We start from the raw sequence: 22,757 nt of genomic DNA, 5'->3' as shown, positions 1-22,757 counted from the left end.
CTCATTATTTTTCTTCTCCGTTTTGTCATAATGTTGGCCACAATCCCCAAGAACTATCTCCACGTGCCTGTGAGCCTTCATGAGCGTCCCTAACCCTAAAAGGAACAGGTGCGTGGCTTGGATGAACCTTGAGACAGGCAGGTGAGACCTCGGCGAGGACTCCGACAGCTGTTCCCAAGTGGGCGGGGACTCGCGGGACCCAGCTCTTCGGGCGCCCGGACAGGGAGGAGCCGCCGGCCGCACAGAGAGACTGGCGCCCGCGCGGGCAGCCCGGAGGGGCGAGGCCGGCCGGCGAGGGCGGGGCGGGCTAGCGGGGGCCGGGCCGGTGGGCGGAGGCGGGTTCTGCGGGGGCGGGGATGGGGGCGGGGCCGTCGAGCGGGGGTGGAACCAGCGGGAGGAGGCGGGGCCGCTTAGAGGGGCAGGGCCGGCGGATGGCGGCGCCGGTGGGCGTGGGCGTGGGCGTGGGCGTGGGCGTGGGCGGGCTCTCCCATGTCGCGGTCGCTGGCGCATCTACTCGCGGTGGCCCAGAGCCACGGCCACCGCGTGTACTGGCGCCGCGCAGCACTGGTGAGGACGCGGCTTGTCCGGAGCGGGAGCAGGTCGGCGGGCCGGCTCGAGGGGGCAGCGGGAGTTTCGGCTTCTGGGTAAGGGGCGCCGCGACCACCACAGGCAGGACGTGGCGCAGAGGCCTTGCGGGGGTCTGGACCTAGCGGTGGGCGGGGCGGCTCTTCCCGGGTGCCGGGTGGGCCCTGAGTCGATGCAGGTGCCGAGGCCCCTCGGAGGGCTGGGGGCCCAGGAAGGGCAGGGAGGGAATGTTCCCTAAGCGCTCAGGTCGACTTAAGGATCACGTGACTCTCAGGTTGCAAATACCTGAGTCTTGTTCGCTTGTACCTCCCCTCCCCCTCGGTTGCTAGGTAAAATACAAGATGCTCTAATAAATTGGTATTTCAAATAAACAGCGAATAATGGTTTGATTTAAGGATATACCAAATATTGCACGGGACATACGTAGGCTAAACAGTTATTCGCTGTTTATCTGAAATTCTAATTTAACCGAGCTATCTTCATTCTCACTTGCTAAATCTGGCAACCCTGCGGCAGGAAGTGAAAGTGGCGCTTTCTACCAAATCGCCAAGTCTTTGAAGATAGGACGGTTGCCTATTCATGCTGAAGTCGTCCTTGGCTCGAGCGAGGACGGTGAATACCCGCGGCTCCCCGGCCTGTGGTGCGAGACCCACTGCCCAGACGGATGCTCTGCCCACCTCACTCCCGCGCGGCTGGTCTGGGCTGTCCTATCCGCTCGCCTATCTGTGCATCCATCCCTCTGTCTGGGAGTTTCTTCCTAATTCCTTGATCTCCTACCAGTTTTGCAAGACTCCAGGAACTCTTTTTGGTTTGTTTTGTTTTTTTTGCGGTACGCGGGCCAATCGTTGTGGCCTCTCCCGTTGCGGAGCACAGGCTCCGGACGCGCAGGCTCAGCGGCCATGGCTCACGGGCCCAGCCGCTCCGCGGCATGTGGGATCTTCCCAGACCGGGGCACGAACCCGTGTCCCCTGTATCGGCAGGCGGACTCTCAACCACTGCGCCACCAGGGAAGCCCTCCAGGAACTCTTGATTAACCTTCCATGCAAAACTAGAGAGCCCCTCCGGAAGGTGCCGATCATATAGTGTAACTATTTGACAGGTCCTTGAGGCTCTTTGTGTTCTTCCAGTGATACGTATCCCTGGGGCATTCCGCCTGTTTAGCACATAGTAGGTGCTCCATAAATGTGGCATGGCTAGTGGCTGCTTCATCAATGAAACGTTTATTGAACACTTGCTGCTTTCTCGACTAGAATTGGAGAAAAGTGCCTTCCAGAAGCTTTCTCTTTTCTGTGGTAGAGAAGAGGATGATGTTTCAGAATGCACCTCCCACCTCCTCTCTTAGTACCCAAGAAAGCATTGTCTTATGAAAGTGCTACTGGAATTCCTGCTTCCAGAGCAGATGCAAACAGTAGATGGTTTAGGGATGATAATTAAATGCTGGAATTGAGATGAAAGGACGTGTTTTCTTAGTTGATAAGACAAAGAGATTTCTGTGTTATTCCACCCCTGCACCCCTTAATCTCCTTTTTCTGTTCTGGAGGCTAGTTAGAGAAGCACACAGGCCCTTTTGATATTAGTAAACAAATACTTTGTAAACTGATATTTTGTACTGATAATAAGTAAAACATTTTTCTCTTTCATAAGTTTGGATATACATTAGCATATTGGGTTTTCTTCAAATGGATCTCATCTGATATATTGATATATTTAATGTTTAATAAACTGCACTGCCTTTTAAAATTCCTTTTAGGATGGGGAACAGCACATCGTCATCTATGGGGAACACAGCAGCTACTCCCATGAATCAGATCCAAGTGAGTGATGTGGGACATGTAGGAAAAAACTTTCCTTGGTGGAAAAAGAATTGTCTTACACATTTAATATGCTTATTCTGGTTCCAAACCTGTCACAGTGTAGCAAATGAATTACTAAGTTATTATATATTTTAAAATCTGCTATCAAAATCATGCATGTGACAAGGAAGTTCTAGATCATTTTGTTAGTCAGAATTTATGAGATTTATTCTTTTGTTTTTTTTTTGACCATGCTGCATTGCTTGTGGGATCTTAGTTCCCCAACCAGGGATCGAACCTGTGCCCCCTGCAGTGGAAGTGCGGAGTCCTAACCACTGGACCGCCAGGGAATTCCCTATGAGATTTATTCTTAATGGAGCCTTCGCTTCCCTAAGCTGGGTCTATGATGTGGGCTGCTCTTACTGTCTCACCCAACGCAGGTCTACTGTTGATACCAGTCAGGCTGCTCTTACCCAGGGATAGTGTTTGGTTCTGGTCTGGGAAGCTGTTTCCCTAATACAGAACCTAGTTTGCAGTAGTTACTCTATGACCGATCCTCTCAAGGATACTGTGCACTGCTGTGCTCTCTTGTCTTTCTCTTGCTTGCACTGCGAAGCCCAGTTAAGTCTGCCTCAGAAAATGCCTCTTGTGTGTATGTTTTTGTTCCCTTGTAGCCCACAGGACATACTCATTTGTCTGCTTCTCACCTCCAAACACCACTTCACACAAACATTTTTGCCTTTAATTTATTTGGCTACAGAAGTATCCACCCACAGCCATTGAACATAACAGTAATGTTGGAGACCTATAGTGAGGGATTGCCTCTTTTAAAATAAGAATACAAAACCATGGTGGGGTGGGGGACTTCCCTGGTGGTCCAGTGGTTAAGACTCTGCACTTCCACTGCAGGGGGCATGGGTTCAATCCCTGCGTGGAACTAAGGTCCTGCATACCGTGTGACTCGGCCCCCCCAAAAAGAATACAAAACCATGAACTATTTAGCAAGGATGAGGTTGAGAAAAGGTGAGAAGGAAGGTTCAAGAAACTTGGACACTGTCCCCTCGAGTTTCGGCTCACTTTGGAATCTCTCCATCAGTGTTGGTACTACGTCTCGGCCTCCAGGGTGCTCCTGTCTCTCTGAATTATGGTCCATGTGCCTCTAACCCAAGGCAGCACCGTGAGGAAGAAGCACTGGCTTTGGTGTTGGGACAGGTTGGGTGGAATCCCACCCAGTATTGTGAACTTCTCAACCTCAGTTTTCTCATCTATAGAATGGATTCAGTAGTACATCTCTGGTGTGTCTGGCTCTCCCTGAGATAGACTTCTGTAGTAAATAGTATGAGTGAGCGGGAGAGAAAGCATAAAAAGAGACCAATCTGCAGACACCTAGACACTGACCTAGAACCCTTCTGACACCCAAGGGCAGATATAACTTCTGAAACACTTTGCCTGGCTGCTCTACTTTCTGATTTTTGGTCTTCTTGAAGGTGCTGCTTATAACCCACATTAGGACAGCCTAGGCAGATGCCTAGGTGCCAGACATGTCCATTCAGAAACTCTTGAAGTACCTGGGCATTGATATGTCTAGGAACACAAAGCTCAACAAATTTCACAGGTGACACAGATGCATAGCAGAGTCTCAGGGTCTTTGTGATAAAAGCCTGGAGAGTAGGTTCCAAACCAGGCTGATATCATTAGAATCATCTGGAAAGGTTTTTCAAAAATAGCTTCTGACCTCTGCCTCAAACCCATTGAATCAGTCTTTCTGGAAGTAGCATTTCCAGGAACAACGCTGTGGGAAGACCTTATCAAAACAGTAATGACTTTTTTTGTTTTGTTTTTTTTTACTATAAAGATACACAAGAAGGAGTGGAAGTTGAGGGGTAGGGTAAGCTGTTGTTTACATCTGGATCAGTGAAAGACTTACATTTTAAAGAGAAATCATACATTTCTCACCACTGAACGTTTAGGAAATGGTGATCATTTTGTAAAGTATAAAAATATCGAATCACCGTGCTCTACACCTGAGACTAATATAATAGTGTAAATCAGTTATATTCCAGTTTTAAAAATAGCAAAGAAGGGAATTCCCTGGCAGTCCAGGGGTTAGGTTAGGACTCCACGCTTCCACTGCAGAGGGCACGGGTTCGATCCCTGGTGGGGGATATAAGATCCTGCAAGCTGCACGGTGCAGCCAAAAAAAAAAAAAAAAAGGCAAAGAATGGTTACGATGGTAAAAATAATAATAATAATAATAATAAATTAAGAAAAAAAGTTAACTCTTGAACACCTGAATATTTGAGAAGCAGTATAGCAGAGATCAACTACCTGGGCTGTGGCATCAGACTTGCTTGGGTTCAAATCCCAGCTCTCCCGCTTCTCAGCTGAGGACCAAGGGTAAGTTATTTCCCCTCCTCTGTACCTCAGTTTCGTCATCTGTAAAGTGGAGGTGATGATAGCATCTATCTCAAGATTGTAGTGAGGTTTAAGTGAGCTAGTAAAAGGTAAAGTGTTGAGAATTGTGTCGGCACACAGAAGTGTCTGCTGTATATGAATTGGCTGTGATTATTGGTGTTATTACTCTTTGCCAACACTTTCCACCTGTCACATCCTTGTTTTCTTAATAATGTTTCTTTGTCCTCAATCTACAGATGAGAAAACAGATTGATGACGACTGAGTAGTTTGAGCCCTGAATTGTGAGACTCCAAAATCCATACCCTTTCTACTGTATCATGATTCCTTTCTGAAAGATAATGTCTAGAATTCAAATGATTTTTTTGTTCTGGTTTGTTTTCCTTCAGGAAACCATTTCTAATAATTGCGTGGTGATTTTCTCCAAAACTTCTTGTTCTTACTGTACGATGGCAAAAAAACTTTTCCACGACGTGAATGTAAACTATAAAGTGGTGGAATTGGACATGCTTGAACACGGAAGCCAGTTTCAAGATGCTCTTCACAAAATGACCGGTGAAAGAACTGTGAGTACATCCACTGTGGTGCTTTGCCCCGAAGTGGGGACTGAGCTGGGTCACCTCGGGCCTGTGCCCTCATGATGGGAAAAGTGAGCCAGACGTACTCTGAGAATCTTAATTGATACAGAAATGGCAGATCTGGAAACCAGACTCATAGACTAGGAAACAGCAGAGTTCACTTGTTTTATTTTTATTTTTGGTGTGTGTGTGTGTGTGTGTGTGTGTGTGTGTGTGTGTGTGTGTGTGTGTGTGTGTGTGTGTGTGTGTGTGTGTGTGTGTAGATGGGAGGGGTAATGGTGTTGTCGTGAGTGCTGGTCTACGAATCTTTGAGGTCCTCCTGGGGCTTTTTCAAGATGAAAGCATCCTTCCTTCCTCCCTTGAACAGTGAAGACCAAGGGTTGGTCTTCATGTTCTGTGCTAATATTAGTGTTTTCGGGCTCCATGTTTTTAGATTCTTGCAATCTGTGGATTCTCCCATAATATGCATTATCAGAAAAACACCCTGGCGGTCCAGTGGTTAGGACTCCATGCTTCCACCGCAGGGGGCACAGGTTTGATCCCTGGTCAGGGAACTAAGATCCTGCATGCTGCGTGGCACGGCGAAAAAAACCCCCAAATGCCCCGGCAACCCAAAACAAACAAACAAACAAACAAACAAAAGAAAAATAGATAATATTGCCATTTTCCTTCTTGTTTATATGTGCCTGGAAGGAGTTGATAGTGTAGTCTTCCTCTTTAGTAAACAATGGTAAGAAAGAACCACTTAAACATTATTAATAATTAGAGATTGCTTTATTTTGCCTTTTATATGCCATAGCAATGAGGCGGAGGGGGTAGAGAGTTAGATTGTCCTGGATTTAGATCCCAGCTGTGTCATTTACTATCACTGTGATCTTGGGCAAGTTCCTGTGCCTCCTCTTCCTCCAAAATAAGGCTAAAAGTAATACCTACCTGAAGGGTTGTAAAGTTTAAATAGGTAATTAGTCAAAGAGCTGCGTGTATGTCTGGCCCATAAAAGAACTCACAGTGGAATATGTATTAGCATCATGTGAATGGCCTTATACTTCTGACACCAAGGTGCCATCTCACCTTTTGTTTATCCAACAGGTGCCAAGAATATTTGTCAATGGAACTTTTATTGGCGGTGCAACTGACACTCACAGGCTTCACAAAGAAGGGAAATTGCTTCCACTAGTTCACCAGTGTTATCTTAAAAAAAGTAAGAGGAAAGAATTGTAGTGATGTAGGTGCTCATAACTTTGCTAATAAAATGTCACTATATATTTAAAGTGATAATGCCTGATAATGCCTTTTAAATATTCGAGGGTATTTTAAATATATGAATTACCTTCATGAAAAAGTTGTAAAAAATAGTGAACACTACATCACGCTGGAAACCTCTTCTTATTTACCAATTCTTGAGTAAAATGGATGATATTTAAAACCGAAGGAGTAGAATTGTATCAAAAGTTAAGGAAAGAATGTGTTTTATTCAGAATTTATAGATGAATTTTACAACCAAGAGCTAGAAAGTAAGCCTTTGGGACTCTTTATTCTGTATTGTATTGAGAAGGAGTTAATGCCTTTTCTTTTCTAGCTTTCAGTGGTGAGCACTGATGGGTGCCTTCTCTGCAAAATGTAAGGCTCTCACTGATGCAGTTGTGAACTCGGTAGGGATATCCTTGTACTGTATTGTGACAAGCCTTCACACTTTGTGCTTCTAGAGTAAAAGAAGTCTATTAAATTTGTAGGATGGAATGACATTCATTTTAGAAAAACCACGTTATTCATCTGATGATTTAGTAGTTCTAGAGAATAAAACGGCACCTCTGGGCAGAAATTAAGAGGAGGAAGATTTCAGCATTGTATGAGGATGAACTGCTGAAACAGTTCAGAAATATACTTGAGTCATAGTGTGAGGTGGAGAGTTCTGCTTTCCAGAAGCTGTTGGAAGCTGTTGGAAATGTTCCATAGGGGATCCAGGTATTGGATGGGAGATGAAACTGAATGTCCCTAAAGTAATTTCTGATGTAGATATTCTTCGCTTCTGTGACTGGGAATTCTAGCTGATCCCACAGAGTCACACGGGGCAGATTACCAGATGCTGGGAAGAGAAAACTCTTCCTTAGAGGTGGGAGGAAGTTGGACTTTAAGAGAAGCGGTGAGCGTCTGCTTTCTGGTCAAGATGGATCAGAGAATCTGGGATAGTCCTGCAGAAGACAGCTGGTGGCTTTTTTTGCCATTTGCCCTCAATGATGCTTCTTACATGGTCTATTAAGCTGTCGTTAGACCTTGATAAAGCAAGAATTTGGACTATTTTATTCTCACGTGATAAGTTATAACTGCAATGGAACAGTGGAGGCATTCCTTTAGCCCTTTATTTTGCATTATGTCATGATGCAAAATTCTTGCATGCTTGCTATGTTGTAAACTCTGTTAGAGAGTAGAGGAAATGTTACCTCGTGTGATATTGTGATTTATATTAAATATATATTTGGTCTTCATGCCATTCCTAGCACACAGCTGAAACCCCTGGAATTTCCTGTGAGAAGAGCTATTAAATTGTCTTTGGTTATGTTAATGAGGTGTTTTTTTGAAAGCCCCTGAGGATGGAGGCTGGTTGCCTGGGGAAGCTTGTGATTAGAAGGTTGGAAATACCAGCCCCACCTCCGACCTCTGGGGAGGGGAGAAGGGCTGGAGATTGCGTTCAATCATCAATGGCTAATCAATCCTGCCTGTGTAATGAAGCCTCTGTAAAAACCCAAAAGGACAGGACTTGTGAAGCTCCCTGGTTGGTGAAAACGTGGAGATTGGGGGAGAACAAAGTGCCCAGAGAGGACACGGAAGCTCTCCCCTTTCCCCATACGTTGCTCTATACTTCTCTTACAACTGGCTGTTCCTGAGTTAGAGGCTTTTATCGTAAACTGGAAATCCAGAAAGTAAAATGTTATCTCTGAGTTCCGTGAGCTGCTCTAGCAAACTAATCAAACCCAAGGAGGGAGGGAGAGGGTTGGTGGAATCCCATCTATATCTGGTTGGGAGAAGCACAGGTGACAGCCTGGACTTGAGATTGGCATCTGAAGTGAGGGCTGGAGGGGACAGTCTTGTGGGTCTGAGCAGCTGCCCCGATGACATGCCAATCCTGGCTGACCGAGGCTTTAACTAGTTGTGCAGGGGCTAGTTACAAAGCCGAGGATTAACAGGAAGAGATTTCGATAGGGGACTGTAACAGATTCTCAGTGGAAAAACTCATATAATTGGTGCTGGGGATGAGGGTTTCAGCATAAATTTTGGGGAGACACGTTCAGTCCATGACACCATAAATTACAGCTAGATAAAAGTATATATATATTTAAAAAGTATAATGTAAATCTAAGGCAAAACTAGGTATGAGGGGTTTCAGCAGCTGTTTTTTCTTTCCAAAACCACAGGTTAGAAAGAAAATCATGACCAGTTTAAGAAAAAGTAATGATATCATTTTTTTTTGGTCCTTTATTTTTAATGTTAAGATCTGAAAGACATACTGTTTAACATTTTTAAAAAGGGCCATTTGTTTTCTCACTTTATCACTAATCAACTTACTCATAAATTGCCAAAATATTTAATTGGGAAGCTGAAAAGCTGCTGAGAAAAAAAGGGGTCATTTGTTTAAATATATCTGCATTTTATTATTTACTAATATTTTAAAAAATACCATTTGAACATATTTTTTAAAGGCAAGTTTTCTTGATAAGGTTTAAAATGAAGTTTTTTTAAGTTTAGTTTTCTTCATCTATGAGGAAATGTATACAGTTGACCCCTGGAACAACACAGGGGTTAGGGGCTCCAACCCCCACACTGAAAATCCAAGTATAATTTATAGTCAGCCCTCTGCATCCAAGGTTCTGCACGCCCAGATTCAACCGATCGCTGTTCAAGGGTCCAACCAGCCGTTCAAGGGTCCACTGTAGTTTGTGATCTTCCTTTCTCCATAACTGTTCACTGTCATCTTTAAATGGAGAACTATAAAATCGATCAAATGTTCAAAGTTTTGGTGGGTATATTCATATGTAACTTGTTCTCACTCTTCTTCATAACCTACTGCTCAGATCTTAGAACTTTTAATATGAAAGTTTTATGGGAATTCAGAGAAAAGAAATTTCTGCAAATTGGCACTTAAATATTTTTATTTGCATAGTTGACTTTTGGTGTTAACTTTTCCCAAAGGCACCTTTTATTTTCTTATTTTTAAAATTTTTTATTGAAGTATAGTTGATTTACAATGTTGGATTAGTTTCAGGTATACAGCAAAGTGATTCAGTTACAGATATATATATCCATTCTTTTTCAGATCCTTTTCCCTTATAGGTTATTACAAAGTATTGAGTATAGTTTCCTATACTATACAGTAGGTCCTTGTTGGTTATCTGTTTTATATATAGTAGTGTGTATATGTTAATCCCAAACTCCTAATTTATCCCTCTCCCACTCCCAAAGGCAACTTTGAATTTTTTTTCACAAAAGAATCCTGTTTTAAACTCTTTTAAGAATATGCACTTTTATTAAATCCAGTCATTTTGGTCCTATAATTAATATCCATTGGAAAAGAATCCCCAACCACATATTTTAAATAATTAAATAATAGTTATATACAAGTAGAGGCATTTTAAGACCAATATTAATGGTCAAACCTTAATTTAATCTTATTCAAATATTATAAGATTGCTAAGAGCCTTACATTTAATAAGGCATATAATAACCTTAAAATTCTTCTTTAAAGAAATGGAAAGACAATTACTTGATGTGCATAGAGTTTATTTGGTACATCTATCAATTTTTACAATAATACAAGTGACCAGAAACAGTTCACATTGTGCCCACTTGCACTCCATGTCTAAAATGATTTATCCAGTATGGGGTTTTGCAGGGCTAGGAAGGAGAGTCCAGATTTCACAGTATTGGTGAAAACTGTTTTGTCATGAAATAAATTTCATACATTAGTATTTCATCCATTTTCTATCAGAAAACAGCAGAATTACATTGCTAGGTATGTTATTTACAGTGAAAACTTGGAAGACTCAACAAAGTTATCAGTGAGTTGATCAACAACAGACCTAGGAAACCCCCTGCCCCTCCTTTCAGTGTCCTTTTCCTTTGAAATGGAACTTGTTATAAATTGAACTTTATATACTTTTAAGCACCAGCTTGACAATTTAAAGTTTTCTCTCATTTTTATAAAATATTCCTGCTTTGAAAGGCAAAGTGAATGTAAAAATGTGAATGTAATTAAACATCACTGGCCTGGATACTTTTTATTGCAATAGTCGCAATGTCTTACAACTATATTCACTTCTTTGAATGAATTTGCTGGTAGGCTTGAAACAAAATATTTGCCTTTTGTCTTGAAAAATTCCCTTAAAAAATTAATCATTTTTGGAACTGTACAACTATATTTTTCATTCAGAGTGTTTAAATATGCAACTTGGTCCTTGGAGATCAGTTACAGAGTCCAGCTTCCTGGATAATTTGTTATACAAAACAATAAAAAACCTTAAACTACCACAAAGTATTACTGATGTTAACAGTCATGTATGTATAACACATCAGTGTCCCTAGATTATCCTGTTAACGGGTGCTTAAATAGCTAATGTACAATCAGGTTTTAAAACTTAATAATTAAATTTCCATTCTATATGTAAAAGAGACAGCTTTAAAAGACCTTTCGAGTTCTATACTTCAGAAACACTGACACTATTAAGGCATTACTTAATGAACAGACCCTATGCAAAGTACGTATGCCTGTGTTGGAGAGCTAGTCATATTTTAAGGCAGTCAGAAGGCCCATTTTTTTCACTTTAAGGCTCTTGCATACTTAAATTTTATTCTATGCAGCCATTAGTCTGTATAATTTAAATTTTTGAGTGGTCAAATATGGAAATCAAAGCCTTTATATAAAGCAAATGGACAGTTTAGAACTAGATTATAACACCTCTTCCCCATTCAATTTTTTTTAAAAAGATGATTTCATATATCTCATCTCTTGGAGAATTTCTTCATTATCAGAAGCTGGCAATAAAAGGAAGGAAATATAACTCAAGTGCATTACAAGTTATGTCTAGTCACATCATACCGAATTGCAAGCAGTCCATTTTTAGAATAATAGTGAGCAAAAACACTTTTTCTTGGTTACTATTCATTAATTGTATAATATGTTTAATTTGGCTATCTATGGATTCTAAACAGTTTACATTGCAAATAAAGCCTAATAAGTAATTTAAACAGAAGTTTCAATACAATGATTGTATTGATATAATATTCTATCAGTTATGTGGTAATGATATATAGCAAGACTTCAACCTCATTTACTACACTTAACAATCCAAGTATTCATGAAGTGAAGCCAGCGAAGTGTAGCTAACTTACTATTTCTTTTGTTCAAGAACAGATTCTGATAACTTCTAAAAGCAGAGAAATTTAAATATATTTTAAAATGAAGTATATTATCACTTGTATTCATAAAATTAATATGACACATGGTGGTGCTAAATTAAATAGAAGCAAAGGGAAAAATCTCCTTAGGCTCAGAAACATCTTTTATATCTTTTCATTGTATTTACAAAATTCTCATTGAAAATAATCACCTTAATTTTAGTAACTGAATTTTGCAACATAACTCCTCAGTTTATGTTTCTTTCTACCAATTTCCTATATAATTTGGTATTTTCAGGGTTTAGGAAAATGTGTCATTTATTATAATTCTATTCAGACAGTAAGCTAAACTACATTATTAGTTTTCTACCTGAAAAATATTACCATAGGATTAATTTTTAAATTAACTTCATAATTTTTCAAAAGCAAATAAAATACTCACCAATTAAAAAAATGTTGAATGTGGATACATGTCATTTACAAGACCTTTTATGCTACAAGCCATGTATATATAAGCTCTGTGAAGTATTTGGTAGACAAAGATTTTGTGGGTAGTCTTTATAATTATGGAGATATGAGCACTGAGACATGCTATTTTCTGAAAGAGTATTCACTTAATTATTTTTCAAAGAGTGCTTTTTCTAAGAGCTAGGTACATCTAGAATTGCAAACAAAGGCTGAATAACTGCAAACATTTCTGCAAATATCTAATATAAAAGGTATACAATATAACTTGATTTGGGGAGAGAATTTATCAATTCAATTATTGTTCCAGGAGACCTGCCCATTATTAATTTGAGAACAATATGACCTTAAATCTATACGGAACAAAAAGCAATCTGCAAGATGTATCCCAAACCTAAATACGGGTGACTTTCCTGTCATTTATTTTATTACTCAGGTACCAGGTACAGCAGGACTAGAAAAACAAACAGAAGACCAAAATGTCAGAAGAAAGGAATTTTAAAAGAAAAAAAAAAAGGTATAGAAGGAATCTTCCAACAAATAAGGGACTAGGGAGCAAGTAACTGGGATATATACTAAATTAAATGCATACAGCAAATACAACTAATGAAATAGTTTAACTTATCTTTTTTCTAATTCTCCCTTGTGCATATTTACATTGATGCTATCTGACATTTCTCTAGAGGGGATATAGCCTTAACGAATCACCCAAGTCTGTGGTATACAAGACTAGAATTTTTCATTTGTGATTACTAACTGTAAGGGACTCATCGAGAGATCTGTGGGTATATCATCTTTAGGTCAAACTGAAATAAGTCCAATAAGTGATCACAACCATTTCCCTTTAATCACTGTTTAGATGTAGCTTTACTGTGCTTCTAAAGATGTTTCTTACTTGTCAGATCCTCAAATTTATTCAGAAATTCTATCTTAAATTTCCAAAATAATTTTAAATTGTTTTGCAGAAAAAAATGCTGATTAACTGATAATCTATTGTTTGTAGATTTACCTGTTATTTTAAAAGATTAAGCAAATGTTTGTAAGACCATCTTCTCATTTAGAGTATGAGTTAGTTTTTCTTGATCTATGTAATGGAATATATTCCTTCTTTCTCTTATCAGAGAATGGTGATTTCTTTAGTCATTACCTTTACTGTTAAAATTTTTCTTCCACATTTCCCCATTCAGAACAGGAGTGTTTAAAAAAATTATTGAGCCTACTGAGCTGTTTTTCTAAAACATTTTATCTTTCAAAACATATATCCTATTAAAAGTGTTAATTTTTTTAAAAAAGTTCAAATTTCTTTGCAAGCCTTCTTCCCAGTTTCAAGTTTTATACAGATATAAAATCATTGATTCTTCTATGATCCAAGCATCAGATATGTTACTTTTTAAAGATAGCAAAATTGAATCACATAGGTTAAATTGGTCGTCTACAGTCACACAGTAAGTTAGATAAAGCAAAAGAGGTTCCAGAAGGGTATAACACTAAATCCCATTCACTAGTGTCTTCCTCACCAATATTTCCTAAAATGATGACTAAACTAAATAATACGTAAGTGTTAATAAGTGGAATTTCCAAGAAATTTCAACTAACAGGGATAGGGTAGGATCATAAGATTAGTTTTTGTTTTACTAATTACAACTGTATCCTGAAAATATTTACATATTTTCTAGGAAATAAAGTTTGCTTTTCTTAGGATTGTTTTTTAGAAGCAACATTTTCCTAATCAGCAGTAATGCTAGAAGTAATTCAGAAAATAAAACTTCTTTATCACTTGAGTACATTTTATTCATAATGAGGTAAAGTTTTTTTATTCTTTCTATATGACTATGTTATATAGCAATACAGGTTATTAAGACATTAATTGTGCTTGAGGGTTACTATGAACTACAGAAGTATACATGTTCACAAGTTCTGTTTTTCTACTCCTAAAGCAATCATGTATATACATTATTTCCTAATACCTAAAAAGATAAAAGTCTTGAATAATTCTATTTTATCACCTACTCTTGTAAGTCAATGTCTTCCCATTTTGTCGGGAAAGGAACACTGGAATGGGAATGAAGAGACCAAGGTTTCTAGATCTACTAGATCTAGGGCTCCAAAGTCACACTCTCTCAGACCATGGATCCCTAACCTAACTCAAACAATTACCTTTTATATTTCTAAGGTTTCTTCCAGCTCTAAAGCTCCATGATTTGAAAATAAAGCTACCTTCAGTGGTGGCTTTTAGTTTTTTCTTTCTCAAATCTTACCATTTAATAGACTTACCTATGTGACTTCAAAAAAGTCACATCTAATCTTACTTCTTTGATGGATTTAATATTAGTTCCTGAACATATCTGTCTAAAAACAATATAGAAACAGTGTTTAACTGAAGGAAATAAACGTTTATACTATATTCCACTTAACATTTCTATTAGGAATAAAAAGTTAGATCATGTTATAATTTTTAATTTAAGAAGATTTTGGGGCTTCCCTGGTGGCGCAATGGTTGAGAGTACGCCTGCCGATGCAGGGGACGCGAGTTCGTGCCCCGGTCCGGGAGGATCCCACATGCCACGGAGCGGCTGGGCCTGTGAGCCATGGCCGCTGAGCCTGCGCGTCCGGAGCCTGTGCTCCGCAACGGGAGAGGCCACAACAGTGAGAGGCCCGCGTACCACAAAAAAAAAAAAAAAAAAAAAAAAGATTTTGGGTTTACTTAAAGAATTCAAGTACTATTACAAAATTCTGTTAGGTTCTTTAAACTTTAAATTCAATCTGAACGTAATATTTTAATGTATCAAAAGTAGCTAACATGTCAAATCCAATGCCTGACAGAGGACAAAAAACAGATATCAGAAGCCATGTATTTTTTTGGGGGGGGCAGGTAGTGGTGCTACTCTTTGCTGACAAAAAAATCAGGTAAATCATAATATTTACAAATGGCTACTAGTGGCCTTGAAGGAAGAGCTACATATCAGACAAGGCCAGCATTAATTTATCAAATAAGTTTGAAAGGAACATTGTCTTGTTACTCCCAGAGCCCAAATTTCTCATGAAACAGAAGAAAATATACAAATTCTAACATTACATGAGTCCCCCTGCCCCCCAAAACATAAAACCTCTAACCCCCAAGCACGTGAAAGTATAATTTACATTTACTAGTTTGACTTTTCATATAATATTGAGAAGGGCTTTATAAATCCCCAGTAAATCTTTAAATACATTTAAAGAATAATACATAAAAACTGAAGTTTTATGTGCACATTATCTTAGACAGCCATGATATAATTATGAGCAAATATACTGGCAGTTCAACAGGTTAAAACCTCCCCACAAAGAAGGGATACTTGCTCAAGAAAATAATACACTTTATAATGAATAGGAAGTTTAATATACACAAATAAAATAGAAAAAATTAATTTCTTACAGACTGGTTAGTGATAATATGCCACACAAAAATTGCCTTTCAAACCTGAAAGACCTACCTTGCTTTATTATTTTTTTTATACTATCAAAAAAGAATGTTTTGTCACAAATGAATAATGGACAAAGCCACAGATGAATAATGGACAAAGAGAGAGAAGGCCACTAACATGTTTACGATTAGAAATATCTAAAACCCATTTACAATTGGCTAAAAAAATAGATAAAAGTAATTAAAACAATATTTTTAAAGTAAGGAAAAAGCTAATCTGGCTATGTTTGAGATTTTAATTGTCATACTTTCAGATTATGAATGGGGGGAGTTAAATGCTTGAAACATGTTTTCATTTAAGAGAATGAAAAGAAAAGTGTGCCTGCATGTGGCTATGTTGTTATAAGCCAGAGGAAACTGTCAAGTCATGCCCCTCACTCACAGCAATAAACAAACAAAAGCAAACCAAAATAGACTTCCTCAGCTGACACAAACTTCAGATCTCAGGGGTTTCCCTTATGTTTCTGGTTAATGGTAACAATTCTACAAGTGTAAATTAAACCACAGAAACAAAATATCTTTTTCACTAACTGAGAAAGCTGTTATTTATGTGACTGTAGAAAACTGTTAAAGGAATTTGTAAAACTCATTCATAATCAAATGTCTTTTTTTTGTTTGTTTGTTTTTTTAACCCCCTTGGTATAAAAGTTTACAAATGAGTTTCATATTCCATCACAGTTACATGGTCCAGTGCATTTCAGAATATTTGGACATTATCAAAGTTGTCCTTTACCTATGAAAACATTTAAGAAAACTTTAGGCATTTCTCAAATAAGTGACATGATATGGAACTACTTACACTTTTGGCTCTCTCTTCTTTTAAGTACAAATGTGATTATTCACCCAAACAAAACTGTTTGACTATTTTACAGTCTCTCAACAAGAAGTTCTCTATTAGATAGAGGGGGCTACAGTGTATTCTGAAGCTATTTCCCAAGAGCTAGTTTAGTAGACAGAAAGAACTTTGGGCTCATCTTATTGTTCCTTCCTTTTTTTTGGTAAGGTAAACCTTCCATTATGCACATACTATACCATCATCCTACTGTCTTTCATTGGATTAAGATTAGCTGGGAAGTAGCGGTGTATTAGCGAGATCACTGATGGCAATGGACCTCTTAGACTGTGCTGGTGCTTATGATTAAATCATATCTAATGTGAAACTTCGAATCACATCCAGAGCTCCAGTATCAAAGCCACACATATCCAACATGCCTCTATCATCTGGGTCTGCAATGGTAAAACCATTTGATGTCATTCCACAGACAATCAACTTAGCTGGAATATCCATATTCTGTAGGAAAAGATCAAAAATATTTTAAAAATAGTATGTAAGCAAAAGCAAATTTTAACCTAAAATTAAAACACTCTAAATTCTATCGCAGCTTTTCATTACAAAGCCAATTTGTTTTTCCTCCATAAAATCTGTCAATCTTCTAGGGCCAGACTATATGATCCTCAGAAGAATAGAAGGTTATTAATAAACGTGTCAACAACCTGCCTGAAATCCCTGCTTCTTTGTTCAATAGTTATTACTCATTTTACGGGCATAGAACACATTCCTGAGCGGCATAGGGACTGTGTACTTATGAAACTAGTCAGGATATTCAGGGGCATGACACTTTTACCAACATGTCAAACCCTGGGGCAGTATGTAAGGATATATATAAGGAAACAGTTCCCTGGGGTTATCGATTTTTGGTTTATGACTTCGCTATGTATAACATATACGTCACATGTAATAACCTGTTCTCTACAGCTATGATTTCAGGCTAAAATAATTGAGTTTTTGAGAAAAACCAACAATCACTGAGTGTGCACTATGTCAGACACCATGCGCTCTTTAAGCAATTTATCTAATGTAATTGTTATAACAACCCTAAAAGCTAAGTAGTACTTTTAACTACTATGGCACATATCACAGTAGTGATATACTACTATGACACGTATCAGTTAAATATTGATAATTCACTTGGATCCACAGTTAGTATAATGAGAAAGGCCCAGGACTCAGAACCCAGGCTGTCTTGACTCCGAATTCCATTCTCTCACTTGTTCTCAAACTTAAGCATACATTAGAATCCCCGGAAGGGCTTGTTAAAACACAGTCCCACCCCAGAGTTCCTGATTTAGCAGGTCTCCCATGGGGCCCAGGAATATTCATTTCTAACAAGGTGCCAGGTGATGCTAAGGCTGCTAGTAGGGAAATCTCACTTTGAGAACCACTGCTCTTCATCAGGCTCTATTTCCACTTCCGGTCACACATGCCACAATTCAAGTGCTCCACAGGCCATGTGACTGGTAGATTTCACACTGGATAGTGCAAATATAGAACAATTCCATCATTTCAGAAAGCTCAACTAGAGAGCACTGATTAGAACACAGAAATACCCATAAAGCTTAAAACACAGATTACAGCTTTGCTTTAGGTTTATGTAATCCTTAGCAAAACTCAGAAATGATGCTTTAATTTTTCAAGGAGCACACTGAATCATTAAAAATTTACAGTTAAGGTAACGAAAATTTTGATTATCGAAAATACTGTTTGCGAAAGATATTAAAATGTATGGAAGTGGAACTGGTTGAAATAAATTATATATGTGTAGGCAGTACTTCCTTATTTCCAGAACTGGTGTTATATTCCTATACAAAGGTACAGAACTACTGAGTCCAGAACTGGTGTAACATTCCTATACAAAGGTACAGAACTACCTTCAGTATCATTTTTTGAAAAATATAGTCAATGTTTGAGAATCGAATCTTATTTGGGGTGAGAAAGAATATTAGAATTTATCTTACCTTTCGATACTCCCTCAGAGCAATGGCAGGATGGACATGTCCAGCAAAGGTCTCATTATCAGTGAATACTATGAAGACATCGGCAGCTGTATTTGTGTTTTGAGCCCAGATCATTGGAAGAGAGCAATCAGTTCCACCTGCTGGGATCTAACTCGGAAAAAAAACATGGATAAGAATACAACAAAATGCCCTCATTTCTGTACTGACATGTCTGAAATAATTAAACACTTAAAAATACTATTTTACAGGTTATTTTGTTTAGACCCAATACACAGGCTTTTCCAAAGCTTGTAAATATATTTCTGATTTTGTGTTCATGAGAAAGTTGAGATGAAATAATTTGTTCTCACAAATTTATTAATATCAGGAATGACATCAATAAATTTTTATAGAATACATGTTAAATAAACTTAATAAAACAGTTTCTTACCTGGCTCATAGCCATTAAAACCTGTTGTAAGGTCATATCTGTAGTCACTGGACATGGTACCATTTCATCTGAAAAAGCAACTATATGAGAATCTTTTTCTGTTCGTGTGACAACCTGAAAAATTCAATGGTAGTAATTTTCAGTAGATTTGGGGGAAACAAATACAGTATCTTGAAGTTCATCTTTAAAAGAAAATACCCTATGATGCTTACTTTTATTTCTAAACGTATATTACTGTGTTTGGAAACTACACAGTAACAGTGGCATAACTTTCAAAGTACTTTCACAAACTCTTATAAAGAAACTGGTTTTCACAACAATCATTTGAAGCAAATAGAGTATATATTATTATTCTCATTTTATTAAATAAGGAATAAACCCACAGAAGAGAAGCTAAGAAGCTCGCCTATGGTTCATTTACTTGTTATTCAGCGACAGAGTCAGGCTAGAACAAATCTCCTGGCTGTTATTAGTTCCTGATCTTTTAACGTCTATATTCATTAATAATTTCTCTAAGCATTATCTATTTCCTTAAAAATACTGGTAATATTTAATCTGTTGTTGTAAAATTAAAATTTCTACTCTGACTTTTCCTTAGACATGCTTTTTCAATATACCTACAACATTGTATATACTTAAGTATAAAACTATATACAAGTATACCCAAGTATATATATAATACTTAAAGCTTTGCTTAAAACAAGTGAAAACATAATTCGTGATCATATCCAACTTTATAGTTTTGTCCCAGGGTAAACATTTTTAGGGTGGCAAAATTCTAAATTGTCTTAGGTGTTCTCACCATGCACATTGCTGCGGCTACTGTGCTAGCGTTGAGTACACTACCCAAAACTCTTTGGTTCATAGAAGCACTGACATCAATTGCCAGTAAGAAACGCTTTCCAGCTGGCTCAACTGTCTAAAGAGAAAACGAAACCAAACAATCATTAAAAGCAGTGAAAGAAATTATAAGTATATTAAATTTCTAATGAATCGTATTTACTTAATTTTCATTCAAAAGACTAAGATAAAAGGCCTGATTTTTGATTTACCAATTGACAATTACAAATGCTTAGCTTTTACTAGAGGTAAAACCAAAGGAAATAAGACAGCCTATTTACTAATTTAAAGAAGTTATCATCTTCCTTTTTTTAAAATCTTTCCACATGAAGTAAACTGGGAATTTCTAGCAAGAAAGTTTTTTGTGGTAAAATACAAATAACATAAACTTTACTATTCCTAAAAAAATTACTTCCTATCAAGACAGAAGAGATCTACTACTGATTAACGGAAAAACAAGGACAGAGGACCAAGTCACAGGACTCCAGAGGAATGCAAATTTTTTAATTTGGTAACTTAAAACTTATCAAAATGATCTTAGGATAACTGGTTGTTGTGCAAAGGTAGAAATACTTTATTCATAAGCTTACAATGTTAATTATATGTTCATTTTCACATGAACTAAGAAAAAAACAAATGAATAATCAAAAATGGTTAAACTACTAATATTATCTTTAAAATGTGTTTTTACAAAAGATATTAAATCCTAACTGGGTCTTTTGTTTTAAAATAAAAATCAAACCATTACCTTAAATGTTTTGTAAAAAGCGGCATCCAAAGCTTGCAAAATTTCTTCATCAGGGCGCCACTTCAGTTTTCCTCTGAGCCCATGACCTGTTTTGTAAGTTTCTAATGCCATTAAAACATGAAATGGATGTATACGAGCCTAGAAACACAACAAAGACAGAAAGCAAATGTCAAATTCAAGTGAAGAACAGTAACTATTTCTTTTAGATTTTTGTTATTTTGGCTAATAAATCTATTTCATAAAGAAAAGAGAAAAATGAGGACATATTAATCTTAGATTTAAGAGTCAGTGCAACTTGGTCTCTGAATACCTAAAAAATGTGCCAACCGCATTTCCAAAATTTAGGAGCCAACTTTTTCAATTAGCAGTAGTTAACAAAGGTGTAATGCTTACCTTTTTTAACAGTTTTTCATTACACAGCTTTTCACATACTAAAGACACTTCTGAGTTTCCTGGTTCAAGCACTGAATTAGCAGTCATCTTTCCAAGATTCCTTAGTAATGCTGTAAGAGGCATTTCTTGTAACAAAGCCTTCCATACCTATTGCAATAACACAGGTAGAAATACAAGGAATTAAGGGTAAATGAATATGTATAACATAGCTGTATCAGTTAATAACATAGACTTTAAGGCTTTCTTCTGGGGTTCAGAGCATGTTCTAAATAAAAATTTGTGTGAACTGGTCAAAGGTTCATCAAATAAAATAATTTGCTCTTTACTAGGGTGAGAAAGTGACGTATATTTTGTAAAGGAATTGCATATAAGAATTTTATTTATTTATTTTAATTAGTAAGGCAAATTAACCAGCACATTTTCTGGAGTGAAACTAATATTTATAAAATACCAACTACATCTGGGCATTGTGTTCAGTGTTTTAAATAAACGTTAATTTTAAGATATATTTAAATTACTTTTTTAAGGAAATCCCCTGGCAGTCCAGTGGTTAGGACTCTACTTTCACTGCTGGGACCCAGGTTCAATCCCTGGTTGGGGAACTAAGACCCTGCAAACTGTGTGGTGGGGCAAAAAAAAAAAAATTTTTTTTTTTAAGTATTAATTTTTTTAAGTATTATTTTTTAAAAGCATTACCCACAATTTATCCTTTTAATACACAGCGCAAGTTCCTCATGTTTAATCACATGCTTTAACATATTATAATTTGCTTACCTCCTTAGACTTCAAGTGATTTGTTAGGAGATGCTCCCTAACCAGTCTGTGCTCTTCTATCAGATGAATGACTTCCAGTTCATCTTTTGTGTGCTTCACTTTCTCTACAGCCTCCAGATACTTTAATAATTTCTCAGTCTCCACAGAAAGTGCTTTTTCTTTATACATTTCATGGACCTCTTTCCAGCCCTTTGTAATATATTTGGTAACAATAGCAAGTCCTTTAACAAAATAAAGAATTAAAAAGGCATGTAGGATTATAAGGTAAAGAACAGGACATGTTATGGAGAATGCATTATGTGAAAGGCACACCTAGATACACGGGAGTTTAAACTGACATGCTACTTTCTATGATATGACAAACACATTTAAGCCAATGGAGTCTGCTAATTTTGCCTGTTCCATCATAACTGCTTCAACATGAGACTTTGGAGGAAAAGCTCCAATATCCTAAGTCATTTCATTACGGAGCTTTTATTTATTTTTTTCAAGCACTAGCATTAGAACCTTTGGTACACAGTGCCTATCTCAGGTCCACAATCTCAGAACTCACAAAAGTACAGATCTACCTCAATTAATCTCATATTCACTTGCCCCTTTAGCTGCTAAATAAATATGCATTTATAAATTGTAGAGATAAGTGGAAGTAGACAGGTAGGTAGGTAATTTGTGATTTTTTTTTAATAGCTGAGAAAGTATTACAGGCCAAATTTTTTTAAAAGGGAAAATAATGTGTTCATTTCTTCTACAATTCCTTTCAAAAGCTGAAAGAGCTTTCAGTTGGGGGGCGGTGAGGAAACCTGGGTTCTAGCTTACATGTTGTCAATAAATGGCTGTGTGATCTTTCTAGGCCTTAGTTTCCACTTCTGTAAAAGGGGGGGAGGGGACAGACTGAATTATTAAATTCCAGGGTCTATGGGGGAATGGTAGGTAAAGTAAATAAATGAACGAGGCCACTGACAGAAGAGAGAGTGGTTAGCACTGTGGTGAACTAAAGAGAGAATGCCCTGACAAATGTTTTAGTGAAATATTGGCTCACTGCTGCCAAAAAACCGTATTTTCAAAAGAAGGTACAATATGGATTTTTAT

At 37.7% G+C, this 22,757-nt stretch overlaps 2 protein-coding genes across 8 annotated transcripts in view; one reads left to right on the top strand and one right to left on the bottom strand.

Moving 5' to 3' along the window:
* Nucleotides 1-485: 485 nt before the first annotated feature.
* GLRX2 (glutaredoxin 2) lies at nucleotides 486-18,723 on the top strand. 4 transcript variants are annotated; one of them, XM_060091443.1, is made up of 6 exons: nucleotides 486-644; nucleotides 2,336-2,399; nucleotides 5,181-5,357; nucleotides 6,459-6,570; nucleotides 12,661-12,741; nucleotides 18,502-18,723. In XM_060091443.1, the coding sequence occupies exons 1-6, from the start codon at nucleotides 490-492 to the stop codon at nucleotides 18,546-18,548; spliced, it is 636 nt and encodes a 211-aa protein (XP_059947426.1). In that variant the 5' UTR covers nucleotides 486-489; the 3' UTR covers nucleotides 18,549-18,723. The 4 variants fall into 4 exon arrangements, with proteins under 4 accessions (XP_059947426.1, XP_059947428.1, XP_059947430.1 ...); XM_060091445.1 differs by lacking the exon at nucleotides 12,661-12,741; XM_060091447.1 differs by lacking the exons at nucleotides 12,661-12,741; nucleotides 18,502-18,723 and adding an exon at nucleotides 6,949-7,901.
* Nucleotides 10,129-22,757, bottom strand: part of RO60 (Ro60, Y RNA binding protein) — a 32,703-nt gene continuing 20,074 nt past the window's right edge. For all 4 annotated transcript variants that reach the window (XM_060091440.1, XM_060091437.1, XM_060091438.1 and 1 more), the window contains 7 exons: nucleotides 21,669-21,889; nucleotides 20,895-21,041; nucleotides 20,502-20,639; nucleotides 19,716-19,832; nucleotides 18,914-19,027; nucleotides 18,484-18,630; nucleotides 10,129-16,978 (listed from right to left, as the gene is read on the bottom strand). In XM_060091440.1, coding sequence (XP_059947423.1) covers nucleotides 16,826-16,978; nucleotides 18,484-18,630; nucleotides 18,914-19,027; nucleotides 19,716-19,832; nucleotides 20,502-20,639; nucleotides 20,895-21,041; nucleotides 21,669-21,836 — 984 coding nt within the window. In that variant the 5' untranslated portion in view covers nucleotides 21,837-21,889 and the 3' untranslated portion in view covers nucleotides 10,129-16,825. The remainder of the gene's footprint in view (nucleotides 16,979-18,483; nucleotides 18,631-18,913; nucleotides 19,028-19,715; nucleotides 19,833-20,501; nucleotides 20,640-20,894; nucleotides 21,042-21,668; nucleotides 21,890-22,757) is intronic.

The sequence above is a fragment of the Mesoplodon densirostris genome, chromosome 2, assembly GCF_025265405.1.
Source record: "Mesoplodon densirostris isolate mMesDen1 chromosome 2, mMesDen1 primary haplotype, whole genome shotgun sequence".
NCBI classification, from domain to species: Eukaryota; Metazoa; Chordata; class Mammalia; order Artiodactyla; family Ziphiidae; genus Mesoplodon; species Mesoplodon densirostris.
The sequence above is the reverse complement of the archived record's forward strand: the minus strand, read 5'-3'. Positions and strand labels throughout refer to the sequence as shown.